Genomic DNA, 18,589 nt, shown 5'->3' on the forward strand with positions numbered 1-18,589 from the left:
TGAGTGAGGGAGAGTGGAGAGGCAGGGAGGAAGATCCAGGACGGGAAAGGGAAAGGCTTAAATTGCATTATCGGGAAAAGAGAGTTTTGTCAGTCAAGGGGCTGGAGAGAATGGTGAAAGTAGAACGAATGAAGGTAGGGAAGTGGAAGGGGGGAGGAGAATGTAAATATGGGAGGGTGACAGATGATAGTGAGGTATAGGGGGTATTCCGGAGGGATAAACGCTGTGTCAGTGGTTCGACGAGGTTCTTCTGAAGAACTTTGTACGTCCATGACGAATCTGCGACATAGTATACAAGTGAGGAAAGACAATGCACATCACTGGCTCATCGCCATCTCACATCAATTGGAAGCCGCTTCCCTCGAAAAAAAGTGCTCCTCCCCATCAAAATTACATGTAAACAATCTTGCCAGACTTAAAAAAGATGAGTCAACAAGAGACAAAAAATTGATCAAGTCACGTAATTGCGAACAGATGTTTGACCACGGCAATTTGTCAGTATATTGCAACTGTCGAAGGTTGCTCTACTTTCGCAACACAGTCTCTCTCTCTCTCTCTTGATGAAAGAGGAGGGAGAGGAACTGACGGGGTAGTCGGAGAGGCCGGGGACATTGTATTTGGTTAGCAGTGGCGATAGAAGAGCGGGTGGGAGAGATTTGGTCAGAAAGCATGGGTGCTTACTTGAGGATGATTGCCTGGAAAGGAGTGCAAGACATAATGACCGCAGTGGCAGGTGTAGTGGTGGGGATGAGGTTGGACACATATATGTGGTGGGAGAGGACGCTTCGAGTGGGTTGAGGGTAAAAACGGCATGAGCAAAATAGTTGAGGAGCTTCGATCTAGAGTCAAGCACGGAACCTGCGACGTAAGTAGAAGGACGTGTGGATGCTAAAGGATGACGGATAGAAACTGAATTGCTAAAAGTTTTGCAGGGAGTGGGGCGAGGAAGGATGTAGAATGAGCGCATTTTCATAGCACCCTAGGTTCCTTTCAGAAAAAGGCAAAAGGTGGACTGCGAGAGTTCAACATGAAACCCGAGAGAATCGGAGCTCCCATGGGCAAGCCTGTCCAAGTCCTTGCTACGATCCAACTTGGATGTGTCGCACTGCAGTCGCAGAGAATCCATCTCGGGTCCTAAATCAGAATTGCAAGCTTCTATGCCGTTTTATTCGATGCCACATACAAGGATCATGAATCCTGCTCGCAAGCGTACGTCTCTATAGAATTACCAAACTGCACTACCATATCTCGCAACGAGCCTCTGGCGCCTGCCACATTTTATCGCCCTCTTTGACGCCAAACGCCTTGTGGAACTCCTCAATTACTTGAACGATGTTCGCGCGGAACTCGCCAGGGGCATGAGGGTCCATGATAATCCGTTGCAGTGCGTTTTCCTCGCGGATATTGTTACGCCACACTGTCGCCCATCCTAGAAAGAAACGCTGTTCGGGGGTGAACCCATCAATCACTGGTAGTGATCCGTGCTTCTCCATAAACGCTTTTAAACCTTTGTATGACAACTTCACACCGCCATAGTCCGCGATATTCTCACCCAGGCATAGCCGTCCGTTTAAATTCTTCCCGAAGACCTGATAGTCGTCACACAATCTAATCATGTTTGATGCGCGGCGCTCGTACTCCTTTGCGTCCGCTTCAGTCCACCAATCAGCGAGTTCGCCCTTCTTGTCATATTTTCGTCCCTGGTCATCGTACCCGTGGCTGAGCAACACAAAAGAGAACCATAACATCTACGGTCAGTACGAAAAGACGTGAAACGAGTTGCTCGTCCTCTACAGTATCCAAAAAAATATATATGGTGGCATACGTACGATATTTCGTGGCAGATTACTGCTCCGATCGCTGAAAAGTTGACCGCTGGGTCACCGTACGGCGCGTCTTCTGTAGGATGGAAGAAGAAGGGGGGCTGCAAAATTGCGGCTGGGAATACGATGACGTTTTTCAATGGATGGAAGTAGGCATTCACAAGCGTGGAGGGCATTTCCCATCGGTCAGGGTCTACCGGTTTGTCGATGCGCTCGATGACCTTCTTAAAATTGCGCACATTGCACACGCGAACATTGGCGCAGTACGACTTCTCCAAGGAAATCTCTTCCAATAGCTGAGGAATGTCGTCGACATCCCATTTGTCCGGGTATCCAATCATGGGCCGAAACTGGGCGAGCTTCTCCTTCGCCTTTTCCTTTGTGTCCTCCTGCATCCAATCGACTTCCTCGATGCGCTTGCGGAGGACCTCTGTGCACACGGTGACCATCTCGAGACACGCCTTCTTGGCTGTGGCATTGAAATGACGATCTGTGTACAGAATACCAAGCGAGTCTTCTAACAAGTCTGTGATACCGGTGCTGAGAACGCGCTTCCAGCGCGGCTTCATCTCCGGCTGACCTGTCATAGTGGTACCAAAAAACCAAAAATGCTCCTTCTTCAATTCGGGAGACAAGTAGTTAGCCATCTCTTTCAGGGTGTGGTAGCGCAGATATGTCTTCCATGTGCCAATATCAATATCATGCAACAAGGAAGCAAGGTTCTTAAAAAAGTTGGGGTTGTCAACGATAATGGTCTTCCTCGCCTCGACAGGCAATCCCAAGCAGTCAAAAAACTCGCCCCAAGGTAATTCCTTCTCCCCAGCTGTCCGCCTTGCGACATCGTCAGTGCCCTCAAACTTATTGTACGTTCTGTTCGGATCGCGCATCTCAGTCTTCGTGAGGCAGGCCTCTGCGATCTTAGTCTCGAGCTTCATCATCTCCTCGGCAGGCCTCCTGGCCTCCTCCTCGCTCTCATAAAACGCACCCAAAGCCAACATCCTGGCAACATGGGCGATATACTTGTCCCGGATCTCCTCCTTATCGTCATTGAAGTAGAAATCGCGATCGCCAATCCCCAAGGACCCACTCTGCGACATGAGGACGACCTCCCACGCCGAGTTCTTCGCATCCGGCAAGCTGTACACAGCACAGACACCACCGCCTCCAGCGACACCGCACTCTGCCCTGAGCTTGGCCGCCAGCTTGAGGACATCTTCGGCGCCCTGCACGCGGTCTATGCGCTCGAAGACATCGGCCATCGGCTTGAGCCCGTGGCTGGCGCACGCGTCCTCGTCCATGCCCGTGGCGTAGAGCGTGGCGATGGCACGACGGTTGGGGTCGCCCGCATGGTCCGCGACGCTCTCCTCGAGAATGGCTCGAAGCTGCGCGTTGGAGAGGTCGTTGAGCTCCTCGAAGGCGCCCCAGCGCGAGTACTCGGGCGGGATGGGGTTGCGCTCGAGCCAGCCGCCATTAGCGAAGCGGTAAAAATTTTGACCTGGCGAGACGGTGCGGTCCAGGTTGGAGACGTCGATGCCGTTAACAGCCGTCATGACGAGGGACTGGGTGAAGAGTATGGAAGAAAGGCGATCGGATAGTAAGGAGGTGCAACAGTGGCAATAGGGAAGATGCGGATGGAGTGCTGGAAGGAGGTGGGAGATATAGCGGAGGCCCGGTCGGGGCGGACCGACTGCATCGCATGCTCCAAAGGTCCCATGAGTACACACGTGTAAACGCGTACACGTGGCGGTGTCCCATGTTTCAACTGTAGACAGTTGAGACATCTCACAAGACACGCACGCGATCACACCAACTTCGTCAGGGATTCGCAATGATGCTTGCACACACACCTCAACGACTTTCGGCCATTATTTTACTCCGCACACGGCTCCCTGTCCTCCCTGCATTCACTTTCGACACTCGGTCTTCTCTCTGTTCCCTTCTCCCTCACCTATTTATCCGCTAACTTCCCAACCGCCCCACCATCATCCCCAACCACCCCTACCATGCCTACCGGCAATACCAATCGCGCCCGCCTCGCCACGGCCGACCCACACCATGGCGCCCACGCCCGCATCTTGGCCGACTACCCCGACACCTCGTCCTCATCCTCGTCTTCGTCCGCGTCCTCCTTCGTCGATGAGGAGCCCCTCACCCACGTCCTTGCCTCCCTCGCCACCGCCCGCCAAGCTCTCGTACCGCCCGACCCCCCGCGCAGCCCCCCCGAGCCCGGGCCTCCCCTGCTATCCGACGATGACGCTGACGACGAGTCCTCCAGCTGCTCCTCTGGGAGCTCCTCGTCCTCCGGCATCCCGACGCCCAACGTCTCCGCCGACGCGGATCCCGAGTTTTTCGAGCCCTCGCGGCACACCCTCACCCTCATGCCGCACCCCGTCCTACACCGCTACCACAACAGTCGCGAGCAGGGCGACGAACAACGAGACGAGCCCTCTCCCCCATCACCCGCGCTCCCGAATGCGGCCCCGGAATCACCGCTCATAGACCTCGTCGACGATGCCGTGCCGGACTTGAAGCGCATGCACCCCGTCCCCGTCGTCAGCCTGGACTCGCCGCCGCCCGTACAGCCCGTTCAACCGACTTCCGTCGTCGACTTAGTCGGTGGTGACCACGAGCCGGAGCCCGAACTCGGCGCATCCGCGGACGCGCAACATCTACAACCGCTTATGACCGCCACGGACCTCGACGACCTCTTCGAGGAGGACCCCAGCTCCCCGCCGACTCAACCGCACGTCCCGAACCCCGGCCGTGATGTCTCTGGGTCGCCGTCCGGCTTCCGCAACCGCCCGCCCGTGGAGGCTATTTTAGAAGCTGATGCGTGGCGCGGCGCAGTGCAGTGTGAAGCTAAGATGGTATATGAACACTTTCAACCAGCACAGGGCACTGATACTGAATATTCGTGCGCTATCATGCCTATTGCGGCCTTGCTGCGAGTCATGCAGGCTGTCGGAACGTTTATTGGTGCCACAAACTCTGTCGTGGAAGGGCCGATAGGAAGGCTGGTCAAGCTTGAGCGATGCTCTACTGCGGCAGACTTGCCGGACTTTCAGTTGTTCCAGTCGACGGTGAACAAAATTTTGGATGAAATCATCGTCGAGGACGTCCTCGCAAGGGAGGCCAAGTATCGCCGAGAACAGAAGGCGAGGCTTAGAAAGGAAGCCCGCCAGCGGGAAGCAGAGATACGTCAAAAGGAGAGTAGAAGGGCCGCCAGGGCAACTGCAGAACGAGAAGCGAAAAAGAAACGCGTGGAAGCAATCGCACAGGCTAAGATGCGCAAACGGAAGCGACGCGCCTCTCCCACGAAGTCTAAGGCTTTCGAGAAAAGGCCAGTTTCCAGACCTTCTGCGAGCCGCGTACGCCTTATTTCGTTTAGCGATGAAGTTGTTCCGTCAAGAAAGGCCGCCCATGAAGCCGAGCGAGATATCATCAGGTCTCTTGAGGACAGTGGGAGTAGTTCAGACGAAGACATCCCTCGTCGAAATACGCGATCATTTGCGCGTAAACAGCGCCGCATCTACGAGAGAGAGAAGAATAAGATGTTGGGGCCCGACGCGAATATCGACGACTTGCGGCGCCATTCGTATATAATGCAAATATGGATGGCAAAGGAGAAGGAAGGGGTAGTCAGGCGCAAGCACGTGCATAATTTCAACTCGCTTGATCCTTTTGAAGACGAAATCACTGTAGTATTTCCGCCGCAATCTGTTCGTCCTGCCGGGGACAAGGACGAAATTCAAAAAGTCCACGAGATACAGCCTGTTCGAAAGCGGAGGCGAACCGAAGCACCGGTCGAAATCAGCGACGACGAAGTGCAGCTGGTGGAAAAGGTGCACGAAGAACCTTCGCCACGGTCCCGACCTCCAAAGCAGCCTGCCATGGTATCCAAAGCCTTTCAGCCGAAACCGCCAAAGCCAGATGTTCCTCCGCAGTACTTGAAGGTCTTGACTGAGAAAATAAAAGATCTGGAATGGGGCGACATGGGCGACAACTTCACGGTTCTTGGCAAAAAGCAACGCTGGGAGATGGACAGACCTTCCGTCATGGACAGGCTAGCGCAAAAGACTCCATTCGTGTTCGAAGAGTACGTAGAAACTCAGAAGCAGAAGTTGAAAATCAAACATCTCAACAACTTGCAGAAGCAAAAACAAGCTGCTGCGGAGCGAAAGGCTGCCGTGCAGACTCCGAAGTCCCAAGAGGGTTCCGGGCAGAACGACAAGGAGAAGCGACAGCAAGTGGATGCAACAAAGGTCGAGGTAATTGACGTAAAATCTGAGAAGAAAGGCGAGTCCGACAAACAACGCAGGGAGCGCAAGGCCTTACACAAGATTCAGGTAGCGCAGAAGCTTCGCGAGAGAGGGGCACAGACATCCCCCACCACACGCCGGCTGAATGCACTAGGAAGCCGCGGGTCAGCCCGAAATGAGGTCTCGAATCCAAACACCTGGAATCACGTTCAAAAGACTAAGAAGAGCAAGAGCAACGGGGATCTTTCGCGCGCGGAACTGCGTCGGTTGCGGCGGCAAGAGGAAGATTATCGCGAAAAGGAAGATCCGAGGCACCCGGAATACGTACCCAAGGCATCAGCTTCTGCTGCGCAGAAACGGGATAGGGTTGATTTGAACCGGGAAAGCGAGGAGCGCAGGTTAGCGCAGTGGCTCAGTCAAACGCGCACAACAGAAGCCGAGAGGGAAGAGACAAAGGTACAAAAGAACGGCGAAGACAAACTTCATAGACACTGGTCAAAACGGGCCCGACGCGCTGAGGCGCGAGAGCAAACCAGACGCTCCTTCGATAGCACGAAAGAACGCGAGGAGCAAAAGCGAAAGTGGAACAAGTATCTGGAACACCAGCGTCAACAGTGTAATGGACGCGTCACAGAAGAAGACCAGCGTGGTCGCTCCCACTCCAACTGGCGCGAGAAGCCGAGCGGCTCGCGTGCATCAGAACCGAGTCCTCAGGCACGCCGAGAAAGCGACAGAACACGCAGCCGTCGGGACGATCTAGACAAGGTCTACACGCAAGCATATGGGAATTCAGAACGGTCACCGCGACCCCAGGAACGTATTCCTCGCCGACATGCCCCGCAGCCACGCGAGGAACCCGATCGAAGTGCTCAGGACCTGCAGCCTTCCGAGCCTAGCGCGGCCAATGGCCGCCCCTGGCATGCGTCACGGAGCGGGCCTGGGAATGGCGACCGCAACGAACGTCGTTTACGCCGCCGTCGCGACAATGGAAGACGCACTCGAGGCGATTCAAGGAGAGGAGACGTGGGGCGCGATTCTCATCGCCATCCTGCACCTGCGGACAATACCCGAGGCTACGCCTCGCCCGACTCGCAACGGCGTTGGGACGGCGAGGCTACTGAGGGCCGTAATCGCCGCGGGCGCGCTGGCATTGGACGGGGAAGTACTGCTGCGAGCGGAGAAAACCAGATTGAGCGGTCGAATAAGGGCTTCGCGCTGTTAGAGAAAATGGGATGGAGGGAGGGAGAAGGACTTGGAAAGGATCGATCGGGGAGGACAGAGCCTCTTAAGCCGAAGAGGAGGGGAAACAGGTCCGGCCTGGGAGGATAGTGTGCCCTGCTGTAGATCTATGATTGGGTAAAGATGTGATCGTCAATTAGTCATTGGGGCACTTGTGCACTAATGGTTCGATGTATGGCTTTTCAAGGTATGTTGCCCTCCTGTAAATCTTATCGTGCCGCTGCTCCCAACCTGAGATTTGAGGAGGACTACAGTAGAGCTCGGAGTTGAATAGCACTCTCCGCTTGGACGCACAAAGACGCCCCCAGGAAAGGCGAAACCCCGTACATGGGATACGTGGAGTTCCTCCGCGTCCAGGCATGACTGGCATGGCCGCAACAGGCGTGCGGTAGACGCATTGCGCTGTGTTTAGAGGCGATTTCTATGGTGGACGGCATCAAGGCGGATATACAGTTGGAAGGGGGGACGCAGGGAATGAACGAGAATCTAAGAATGGCCACTGATACCGTTGCCCTTTTGGGTACAAAGCACCGAACCCTAAGAGGGAAAGTCATTTCAGGATAACGGCTTCGGGTACCGTTAGAACGCATTCAGTATTCACAGTCCCAAATGGATTTATATGTGCAAGAGATGTCTAAGCCCCAGGAGAAAATGTCTATATACACATCCCTCGAGAGTCGACGTGCATCATGGAAGGGTTCGGAAACTTGATTTCTAGAGCATTCATTAGATTCAAACGTCACAAATGCCTGTGTATAATTGTGTGAAACAGCACGTGTGAGTCAGATTATCTCACTCTTCAGTGAATGAGGTTGCAATAATTTAGAAAGAGAGAGAGGTCAAGATGTTGCGTACACTTGATGTTTGCGTTCTACGGACAAAATGCCACCATCGAGCATTTTTTGATTCTCCAAGGCTTCGATCAGTTGTCTACCTATCTTCCAAGCATCTATTCATCCGTGATGTTATGTAATAGTCCCTGTGCAATCATACTAGTATTCGATTGAAGAGCTCGCTTTCAAATCTCGGTTGATGTGAGACTGCGATGAACTGATGACGTTATTTGTCTTCACCTACATGTGTGCGTGCCGAATCGTCACTGACTTACGGATTTCATGAGAAACCCTAGTCCGACCGCTGAGACTGCTTTCATCCTCCGGAAATAATCAGATACTTCACTCCTTCAGCTGTCGCTCCCCCGCATCCATATTACCATGCACCCTTCCCTTCCCTTTGCCCATTCGGTCATCTCTCACCACTCAATTCAGCTCCTTGACTGACACAACTCTCTAGGATCGTTGTTGATTCTATTTAAGTCTTCCACTTCAAATGCTCAGCCGGAACGCTCCCCCCACCCACCCAACACACACAAGCCTTCAACCAGTCGCGCACAGCCACTCTCTCACAGTCGCGATATCCCCTCTTTTCAACCCCACACGATCCCAGCCATGAGCTCCAACACACCCACTTCCATGTATGAACAAACTACCCCCGCCTACCCCATCACCGCCATCGACGACCAGTCGTACTCTCCTGGACTTCCCGAATACCCCGAATCTCCCTTTGCCTCCTCAACTTCCTCGGTCGTCCATGAGCAGTCAGACACACATGGAAGCCCCTTGTTCGCCCAATTTGACCACCAACAACATCGTTCTACGCTTCAAGCAAACAACGCCAACCACTCACCCTCCGGCCGATCTCATTTTGTCAATGAGGAGGGGCCCGCCGAATCCAATTCTTCCTCCGGCGCCAGCAATGCAAATGACGTCGACACCGACCGCGCTTTCGGCATCGCCCCTCTCTCCATCGTCTCCCTTCCGCCCAATTCTGTCTTCAACTGCGATGAAGAAGATTGGGGTCAAAGTACAGACAATGAAGAAATATATCTGGATTCTCCTCCACTGGAACCGGATTTGAAGTACATGGAAAGCATCGCTCTGTTCGAGCAGGCCGTGATGCCCGAAGATGGAATCGCTTCTCCAGTCCCTGACTCGCCCCCACCCTCGTCACCATCCTCCTCCCAGCCCATTCTTGATTTCGACCTTTTCACTGATGAGGACGAGCAAACAGAGCAGCTCGAAGCTTCCCGCAGCCCACAGCATCTTCCGTTCGAGCCGGAGCGCGCGCAGAGCGTGGGATCGTCGTATCCTGCTGTATGTGAGATCTCACCGGTTTCTTCGGCGTGTCCCATTCGGAATGCGGCGGAAGACGATGGGGCGGAAAGAATTCCGACACCTCGTCATACCGGAAAGCGGAAGAGAAGTTCTGCGGGATATGTGGGCATTGGCGAGGGGGTGGATGAGGGGCGCGGAGAGCCTGAACTGCTCTCCGTACATCTGAAAACGCGGGCTAGAGCGGATGAACGGGTTGCAACGGGCGAAACGTCCGGGATTATCGGCAGGCGGCAGGGCGAGAACCCCATGATCCTCGGAAAGCGGCAACAGGAGGATAGGGGTGAATCCTCCGTCACGGGCATGGCTGAACAGCCTCTGTTCTCGTCGCAGGAAGAGCCGCAGGAACGAGGGCCGGCGTTCTCAAGATCCTCATCAAGTGCGGGAAAGAGTCCAGACCCGATAATCAAGAGGAGGAAGTTGGATGCCTGTAGAGCTACGACGTCATGGCCTGCAGAAGAGGAGGACAACAGTTGAGCTGGCTACTGTACATCGGAGATTGTAGCCTGGGAATATTACCCTGCTGTAATACAATGATTGGGTGACTATTTATTAAACTTATTATTATTGGTGCATTTGTCGATTGGCAATTGGGTGCATTCTTCATGCAAAAAAATTGCTCCTTCTGTACAACAACTACGGGAGATCCTGGAGCTCCATCAGCATACGTTGCTCTAGTAAGACCAAAGCCCTTCATGTTGTGGGTACTCGCCAGTTCATGTTCTTGGCGACGCGTGTTGAGAACATTGCTTCGAAAATGAAAGCTATTTTCTTCACGTGCCCGTACGGTGTGTTTTGCACAGCATGTACAGTTTGTTGCAGATTCGTCATCAACGGCCTTCCTCACGAAAAACGGGTGAAACCACTGACAATGATTTAATCCTGCGGGAGCATTCCCATGCTTCAAACCCTCATCTTTCAACCTCTCGCATACATACTCTCTACCTGTCCTCTCCTTGTAATCCGCATTCTCTCGCCTCTCAACATTCAATACATACCCTTGACTGACACAGCTCCAAAGCGTTGCTGATTCTATATAAGCATCTCCACTTTCCATCCTCATTCTACTGATCCTACTCTGGCCCGCCCACACTTCCTCAGCTATCTTTGTAACACCAATTTCCCATACTCGCGATACCCCCACCCACAACCCCACGCCACTGCAGCCATGAACCACAATGAATTCACCCCGGAGCGTCAACAAGACACGTTCGACGACCATACCGCCACTATCACCGACCGATACTATTCCCCGGGTCTCCTCGATCACCCTGAGTATTCCTCCTCTCCGCCCTTCCCCATCTCTGCCGTCCAAAACGAGCCCCCCACGCGTCAAACGGCCTCTCTTGCTCAAGCAGGCCACTTTCAAGACCTCACCGAGTCTTTGGACACATCCACCCGCCACATGTCACCCGGGACGGCTCATTTCTTCGATGAACAGGACCCCTCGTACGCCTGTGCCGATTGCGCGAGGCTGAATGGGGATGAAATCGGTGCTGATCCCCAGCTCTTCAACAACGCGATCTCAGCCAATGGCCAGGAGTTGCATCCCGTCATCTACCACTTTGAAGATTACGGGGAGTACAGCGATGAGAATGGAGAGCTGTATGGTATATCACCTGCAACAATGACCGAAGTACTGCTGGCGGAGTACATGGACAGCATCGCTCTACTTGAACGGTTCGTACAGGCTATGGATGGAACCGCATATACTGTCTGGGACTCGCCCGCACCTCCGCTTCCGCCTCACTCTCAGACCGCTTCCCCGGAAACAACGATGTTGCCTCAAAACACCGCTATCCCCGTCATCGACTTGGTATCCGATGACGAGGAGCCGACCCTCCCCGGTGATACATCCGCTGAAGATTCTTCATCGATTTCTTCGATGCAGGCTGTTCCACCTGTCGCGGAAGAAGGGGGTGTCGAGGTGGATTGTTCAGCAGGGATGGGTGTTGTGAGTCCTGCTTCGCGGCCTCTTCTGCCGAGGAGAGAGGTTGTTCTTGGAAAAAGGAAAAGGGGCGAAACGGATGAGCGCTCTGTCACGCACACGACAGCGCACGGCCCGTCGGAAGTCTCTTCGGGACCCCAGTCGACCGAGGGCACAAATGCGAACAAAAGATTCAAGGGCCAGAATCTAGGAGCGTCGAGGGCTAGTAAACCGAAGCTTGACGAGACGGAGGATTCGGAGCTGCAGGAGGAGGAGGGGGAGCAGGAGGATGAGGTGGAACGAGAATATTCCATTGGGAGCGAGCTGACTATGCCTGAATACCAGACCACCCAACGCCGTGTAGATAGTGTTTCTGAAGGTCGTGTTCGGCGCACTCGGTGTGGACGGGCGGGTAAGAGGCGGTACTGGAGCCAAGCAGCTGGGGTGATAGAGGAGAAGCAACGAAAGAGATGAACAACATGAGAGAGGAGGGGATGCAATGCTGCAGCACTGTGATTGGATGCCTATTTATTAAAATACTATTATTACTGGTACACTTGTCTTCTGGCGATTAGGAGGGGGGTTGTTGAGCCGCTTTGTGCGTGTCACCGCTTGCTTGGATGGAATCTCTTCCTCTTGAACCACAGTGCCATTCTCATTGCTGGAGTTTGATCACGTGTTCCGCATGTGACAGTACTCTTGCAACAGTACTGCAGTCCTCTCCCCACTCAGCTGGTTGTCGCCGCCACATGCTCACCCCTCGCTCACGCCCCAACTCCCCTCACCTCATCCTCAGCCAAACCAGCATGTCACGGTCCCGCCGCCGCCGGCACCGCCGGCCGAAGGCCTCGCCGTTTCAGCCCTCGCTCCATGCGACTGCGCTCGCGAACGCTGTGCCGGGGCCTGAGGGTGATGGACAGGCGTCGCCTACGAGCGATGTGTGCGACGATTATTTGCAAAAACTTGCTCCTCGATGGGATGCGGCTTGTTGATAATGAGGACGGGGATGTAGAAGATTTGGAGGTGGAAAGACGGGTTCCTACCCGCGAAAGGGCACGGCTCGGACTGGAGCTTATGTGAAACCTCTCGTGGAGTGCCAGTACCACCAGCTATAGCGACGGGGACTGTTTATGAATGCGAAGTTGGTAAAGCGGAATACACCTCCTTCGACGTCTTGGAAGCCAGGAAAGTGTCCGAAAAGGCAGCTACAGAGCGCGCCATCGCGTATGAGGCTGTGGACTCCGTCGGGAAGAATTTCTCTACTCCGGTGTCAGCGGCGTCGCAAAGGGGTCCTGGTATAGCCCCGGGATATAAAACAAAAAAAGCTTCAGGGATGCGTCCCAAATTTGCTCTCTAGCCGCAAGCGGCGCCGTTTGTACCCGCTACCGCTCTGATTCTCGTAACGTCGCCTCTGGCCGCGGCTCCCACAGCTGCTCTTATGCATGTACTCCGAGACGTAGAGTTATCTCCGCTTTCGCCGGCAATGAACTCCTACTCGCCTTCTGACCGCGCCGGATGGTTGAGCGTCGAAACCCATACCCCTGTTCGCCTAAAGCCATTCTCAGTTGGACCCGGAGCGCACCCGAGATGGATTCTCAGCGACTGCAGTGCGACACATCCAAGCTGGATCGTAGCAAGGACTTGGACAGGCTTGCCCATGGGAGCTCCGATTCTCTCGGGTTTCATGTTGAACTCTCGCAGTCCACCTTTTGCCTTTTTCTGAAAGGAACCTAGGGTGCTATGAAAATGCGCTCATTCTACATCCTTCCTCGCCCTACTCCCTCCAAAACTTCTAGCAATTCGGTTTCCATACGTCATCCTTTGGCACCCACACGTCCTTCTACTCACGTCGCAGGTTTCGTGCTTGACTCTAGATCGGAGCCCCTCAACTATTTCGCTCATGCCGTTTTTACCCTCAACCCACTCGAAGCGTCCTCTCCCATCACATCCATGTGTCCAACCTCATCCCCACTACTATACCTGCCACTGTAGTCATTATGTCTTTCACTCCTTTCCAGGCAATCATCCTCAAGTAAGCACCCATGCTTTCTGACCAAATCTCTCCCACCCGCTCTTCTATCGCCACTGCTAACCAAATACAATGTCCCCGGCCTCTCCGACTACCCCGTCAGTTCCTCTCCCTCCTCTTTCATCAACGAGCCATTACGAAACTGGTGATACAGTTACACGCAGAGACTAAGAACAGGTGGTGAGGTTCAATAGAATAGAGAGCTACAGATGCGAAAAAGCGAGAACAGCTAGACAGTAGAGACTGATGGAGCGCGGGTCGGTGTGGAGTGCTGTTGAGGCAGGCAGTTTAGAGTTGGAATATATACTTTTCTTTGTCGAGATTTTTGCCTCTGGTGTATTAAAACATCTGTTCGCTGTTACGTGGGTTGATCAATTTTCTATCTTTTGTTGAGTCATCTCTTTTAGTACGGCACGATTGTTTTCTTGTAATTTTGATGGGGAGAAGCACTCTTTTTCGAGGGAAGGGGCTTCCAATTGATGTGAGATGGCGATGAGCCAGTGATGTTCATTGTCTTTCCTAACACGTGTACTATGGCGCAGATTCGTCATGGACGTACAAAGTTCTTCAGAAGAACCTCGTCGAACTACCGACACTGCGGTTATCCCTCAGGAATACCCCCTATACCTCACTCTCATCTGTCACCCTCCCATACTTACATTCTCTTCCCCCCTTCCAATTCCCTACCTTCGTTCTACTCTCACCATTCTCTCTAGTTCTTTGACTGACAAAACTCTCTTTTCTCGATGACGCTATTTAAGCCTTTCCCTTTCCCATCCCCGATCTTCCTCCCCGCCTCTCTACCCTCCCTCACTCAGCAACATAAACCATTCTCTCACACTCGTGATTTCTCCTTTCTTCCATGAACAGAACCATGAACTTCAACAAAACCACCACGAAGTTTGAACAAAGCACCGCCCCCGGCTACACCACCACATTCGTTGAGCAGTCCCGCTCTCCCAACCTACCCAACTACCCCGACTACTCCATTTCCTCTTCGTTCTCCTCTTTTATGCCCTCTCCCATGGTTCTCGGGCAGCTGCACACATATGAAATGACCCCGTTCGCCCAATCTGGCCATCCTCAAGATGACACGGCTCACAGCGACGAAGATACGGAGCAATACCGGGAGTCACCTCCACTGGAGCCGGAATTGCTGTACATGGAAAGCATCGCTCTTTTCGATCGGGTCGTGATGCCCATGGATGATAGCGCTCATCCCCTCCTGGACTCACCTGCACCCTTCTTGCAGCCTCTTCCCGCTCACGATTTCTTCACTGATGATGAAGAGCCGTTGCAACGGCCCGAAGCTTCCCCCATTCCATCGTATCTTCCGCTCGAGCCAGAGTACCCACCGAGCCTGGAATCGTCGGATCCTGTTGCATGCGATATCTCACTGGTTTCTTCGGCATGCACTGTTCGGAATGGGGAGAGAGAAGATGAGGTGGCAAGTGAGCCAGTGACTCATCATACAGGAAAGCGGAAGAGAAGATCATCGGAAGTTGAAAGCAGTGACGGAAGGGCGGAGGAGAAGCGCGAAGAGTCTATGCCGCGACCTACGTTTAAGCGTGCAAGGACGGATGGGTGGGATGAGACGGAAGCCATCTCCGAGATGTTCGGCAGGAAACAGGGCGAGAAAACCACGACCCTCGGAAAGCGGCAACGAGAGGACGGGGATGAACACTCCGTCATGGACAAGGCTGTACAGACTGTGTTCTCGTCGCAAGAAGACTTGCATGAACGAGGGCCGGCGATCTCAAGAGCTTCATCAAGCGCGGGAAAGAGTCCAGGCCCGATGATCAAGAGGAGGAAGTTAGGATGCTGCGGGGCTGCGACATCGAAGCCTAAGGAGGAGGGGGACAACGGTTGAGCTGGCTACTTCGCGAAGTGTAATCTAAGAGCGAGCTGGACCCTGCTGTAACATCACGATTGGGTGACTATTTATTAAACATATTATTATTATTGGTGCATTTGTCGATTGGCAATTGGGTGTATTCTCCATGCAAAAATTTGCTCCTACGTACAACAACGGTTGTTGCCAACTCCATGGGGGAAGAAGCTTAATGAGATGAGTCACACCCTTCTCCCCGGATTGATATGGCGTCCCTCGGAGGAATCTGAGTGCCTGCAGGGCTGAGACATCGAAGCCTAAGCGGAAGGGGGACGCCGACGAGACATCGAGATTGTACGGTATGTACGGTAGTCTCGGAATGTTACCCTGCTGTAACATAATGATTGGGTGACGATTTATTCAGAATATCAATAATATTATTGGCGCATTCGTCGACTGGCGATTGGGTGTGTTCTCCGTGAACAGCAATGCGTCTGCTGAAACAAATAACTTCGGGAGCTCCTTGACAACGTCCCACATCGCTCCAGTGAGACCGTATCACGACCGTATCACGTTCTGTTTTACGTACTCGCCAATTCATGCTCTTGGCGACGCCTGTTGAGAACATTTTGAAAATCAAAGCAACCTTCTTCAGATACGTGTACAGTGCATCGTGTACCGTCTTCGACCCAAAGCTATGGCAGGGCCTGAAGTTCGAATCATCCAGACACAGTAGTAAAATAGTCTCATGCGTATACACGCATTCATACTATACTGCTTTTTGAGAAAGGTGCATCCTACTTGATTCGATGGAGATTTTCAGGAAATATATTTCGATTGCTGTGAGATTTCGATGAGCTGATGAGGTTCCATGCCTTCAGTGTGTGCCATTGTTGCAGATTCTGCCCCAAAACATAGCCTTCCCTGAAAGTAACCGGTGGAACAACTGACACTGGTTTGCTCTGTGAAATTAATCCTACACTTCAATTTCCTATGACGCCTTCTCGCATCCATATTATCTTGGCCCGCTCCCCTTCCCTTCCATATTCTCCAATCTCTCACCAATTTCCTTCGGCCCATCGACCGACACCGCTGTCCGGTCTCACTGATTCTGTTTAAGCCTTTCCAGTTTCCATCCATGCTCTTCCGATCCCCCCGCCTCACCTCCCTTCAACTAGACGAGCACAACCATTCTGTTGCACTCGCAATATCCCCAAGCCTCAACTCCTACGATCACAAGCATGCACTCCAACACATCCTCTTCGACATGTGAACAGGGCACCAGCCCCCACCCAAACACCGCCATCGCCGAACATTCCCACTCTCCCGACCTCCCCAACTACTCCGAATCCTCCCCCTCCTCCTCTTCGTCCTCGTCATCATCTTGGTCTCTCTCGTCATGCTCTTCCTCTGTCGTCCACTAGCACATGGAAAGCGTCGCAAGCCTCACTTTTTTCGAGATGCCCGCAGGTGGAATTGCCCATCTCGTCCCGGACTCGCTCCTGCCTTTGCCCCCGCCCAACCTCCAGCGTCTTCCCGATGTTGATTTTGTCACCGATGATGACGAGCCAACACAACAGCTCGAGGCTCCTGGATTTCTATCGCATCCCCCGCTCGATCCAGCGCAAACACATAGCCTGGAATCGCCGGACCCTGCGCCTCCGACGAAGAGTGCGAGCTTGGACGAATGGAGTGAAGTGGACCACAAGTACACCGTCTTGGGCAAGCGCCGCCGGGAAGACATCGATGGCACCTCAATCATCGATTCTCTCCTCCGGAAATTTCAAGTTTCATCCATGGACGACTGCAGTTGCGACAATTGGATGCGCTGCTGGATATTTATGATATGTCTGATGAAACTAAATTAAAAGTTGTTATTATTTGTGTGCTTTGATTGTTTTTGATGATTACTGTAGTCACGGAGTACTGTAAGAGAATTGCAATGGCATTGCTTGATGTATCGTAGCGGTAGTACCTTATTAGGGAGATTAATCCGAGGCGTGGAGAAAAGGAATGGATCCTGTGTTGTGTTTGTGTTTCTAGAGTGTTTCGGAACTATGGCTTTCCGTGTCATCCCCGGCAGAGAAGTTGAGAATGCGTTCGAGACTCGGCGGTGACGGGAATCGAGGATGTGAAGAGGTTCGAGAGTGGTGAGCGGGGCGATCAGATCCGCAAACGAAGACGTCTACAGAGGCGGTATGCAAAGATCATATGCATGTGATTGGCAACTCATTCCGTGCATCGATCTATGTCAAGAACAGCGCTCCAATAGAAATGCCGTGTTAGAGTCACATCCACGTGGGAGGTTGTGAATGGGTAGAATTTCCCGATCTTTTTAAACATTCCGCACGGAGCAGGAGCACCCGCAAAATCTTAGCCAACGCAAAAAGCTCCTCCGCCACACACCACAATCCTTGTCGATCTTTATATACTAGCATTTTTATGTTAAGGTGGCTTGCAGCACACAGGTGACAGGTGGAGATACCAATGGCCATAGTGACTAAGAACATGAGGTGACGGCCGAGTGAGAACTGAGAAATAGAAATGGGACAGACGGATAAAAATATGTGGCAGAAAAAGGCCGGGGACGGGTTACTGGAAAGTTCTATTTAATCGAAGAAGTTGGAATTGCAACTTCTCTTGTCAGTATTGTGGCTGGTGTCTCTGTTGTCGTAATCTCCTAAATGACAACCATCTGTTCACGCATACGTAAAGCAATCCGTAAGAGGTGGGCAGCCCCATTCTACAATTAACGAAATCCAAGTATTCTAGAGGAAGAGAGCTTTAAGTGTGGTTTCAGGGGAGAGTATTCATTTGATACTTGCATTCTACTGACAGATTACCACTCCAAAACATTATTGAGATTAGCCTACGAGTTGATCAATTGTCTATCAATTATCTATCAATGCTTGTATTTCGATGGGAGGAAACACTTTTCGAGGTGAAGGGTGTTCGATTGACGTGAGACTGCGATGAACTGATGACGTTCTTTGTCTTCACCTACATGTGTGTTGCGTGCCGAATCGTCACCGACCTACAGATTTCTTGAGAAGAACCTAGTCGGACCGGTGAGACTGCTTTCATCCTCCGGAAATAATCAGATACTTCACACCTTCAGCTGTCGCTCCCTTGCATCCATATTACCATGTACTCTCCCCTTCCCTTTTCCCTTTCGGTCGTCTCTCACCACGCAATTCAGCTCCTTGACTGACACAACTCTCTAGGATCGTTGTTGATTCTATTTAGGTCTGTCCACTTCAAATGCTTAGCCGAAACGCTCCTCCCCCCCAACACACACACACACCTTGAA

The 18,589-nt window shown here is 52.7% G+C and overlaps 4 protein-coding genes; 3 read left to right on the top strand and 1 right to left on the bottom strand.

The window, feature by feature from the left end:
- Positions 1 to 1,135: 1,135 nt before the first annotated feature.
- Positions 1,136 to 3,604, bottom strand: CHC_T00002138001 (hypothetical protein). XM_005713345.1 is given in 3 exon segments: positions 1,136 to 1,238; positions 1,239 to 1,719; positions 1,830 to 3,604. 2 exon segments carry the CDS (start codon positions 3,602 to 3,604, stop codon positions 1,239 to 1,241), a joined length of 2,256 nt encoding a protein of 751 aa, XP_005713402.1. The 3' UTR covers positions 1,136 to 1,238.
- Positions 3,605 to 5,107: 1,503 nt separating this feature from the next.
- CHC_T00002139001 (hypothetical protein) lies at positions 5,108 to 7,411 on the top strand. The gene has a single exon (XM_005713346.1). The coding sequence runs from the start codon at positions 5,108 to 5,110 to the stop codon at positions 7,409 to 7,411; it is 2,304 nt and encodes a 767-aa protein (XP_005713403.1).
- Positions 7,412 to 13,319: 5,908 nt separating this feature from the next.
- Positions 13,320 to 13,681, top strand: CHC_T00002140001 (hypothetical protein). XM_005713347.1 is given in 3 exon segments: positions 13,320 to 13,451; positions 13,552 to 13,632; positions 13,633 to 13,681. The coding sequence occupies 2 exon segments, from the start codon at positions 13,320 to 13,322 to the stop codon at positions 13,630 to 13,632; spliced, it is 213 nt and encodes a 70-aa protein (XP_005713404.1). The 3' UTR covers positions 13,633 to 13,681.
- Positions 13,682 to 14,322: 641 nt separating this feature from the next.
- Positions 14,323 to 15,318, top strand: CHC_T00002141001 (hypothetical protein). Its single transcript, XM_005713348.1, has one exon. It carries the CDS (start codon positions 14,323 to 14,325, stop codon positions 15,316 to 15,318), a length of 996 nt encoding a protein of 331 aa, XP_005713405.1.
- The last annotated feature ends 3,271 nt before the right edge of the window (positions 15,319 to 18,589 follow it).

The sequence above is a fragment of the Chondrus crispus genome, genomic scaffold, assembly GCF_000350225.1.
Source record: "Chondrus crispus Stackhouse genomic scaffold, scaffold_128, whole genome shotgun sequence".
NCBI lineage: Eukaryota > Rhodophyta > Florideophyceae > Gigartinales > Gigartinaceae > Chondrus > Chondrus crispus.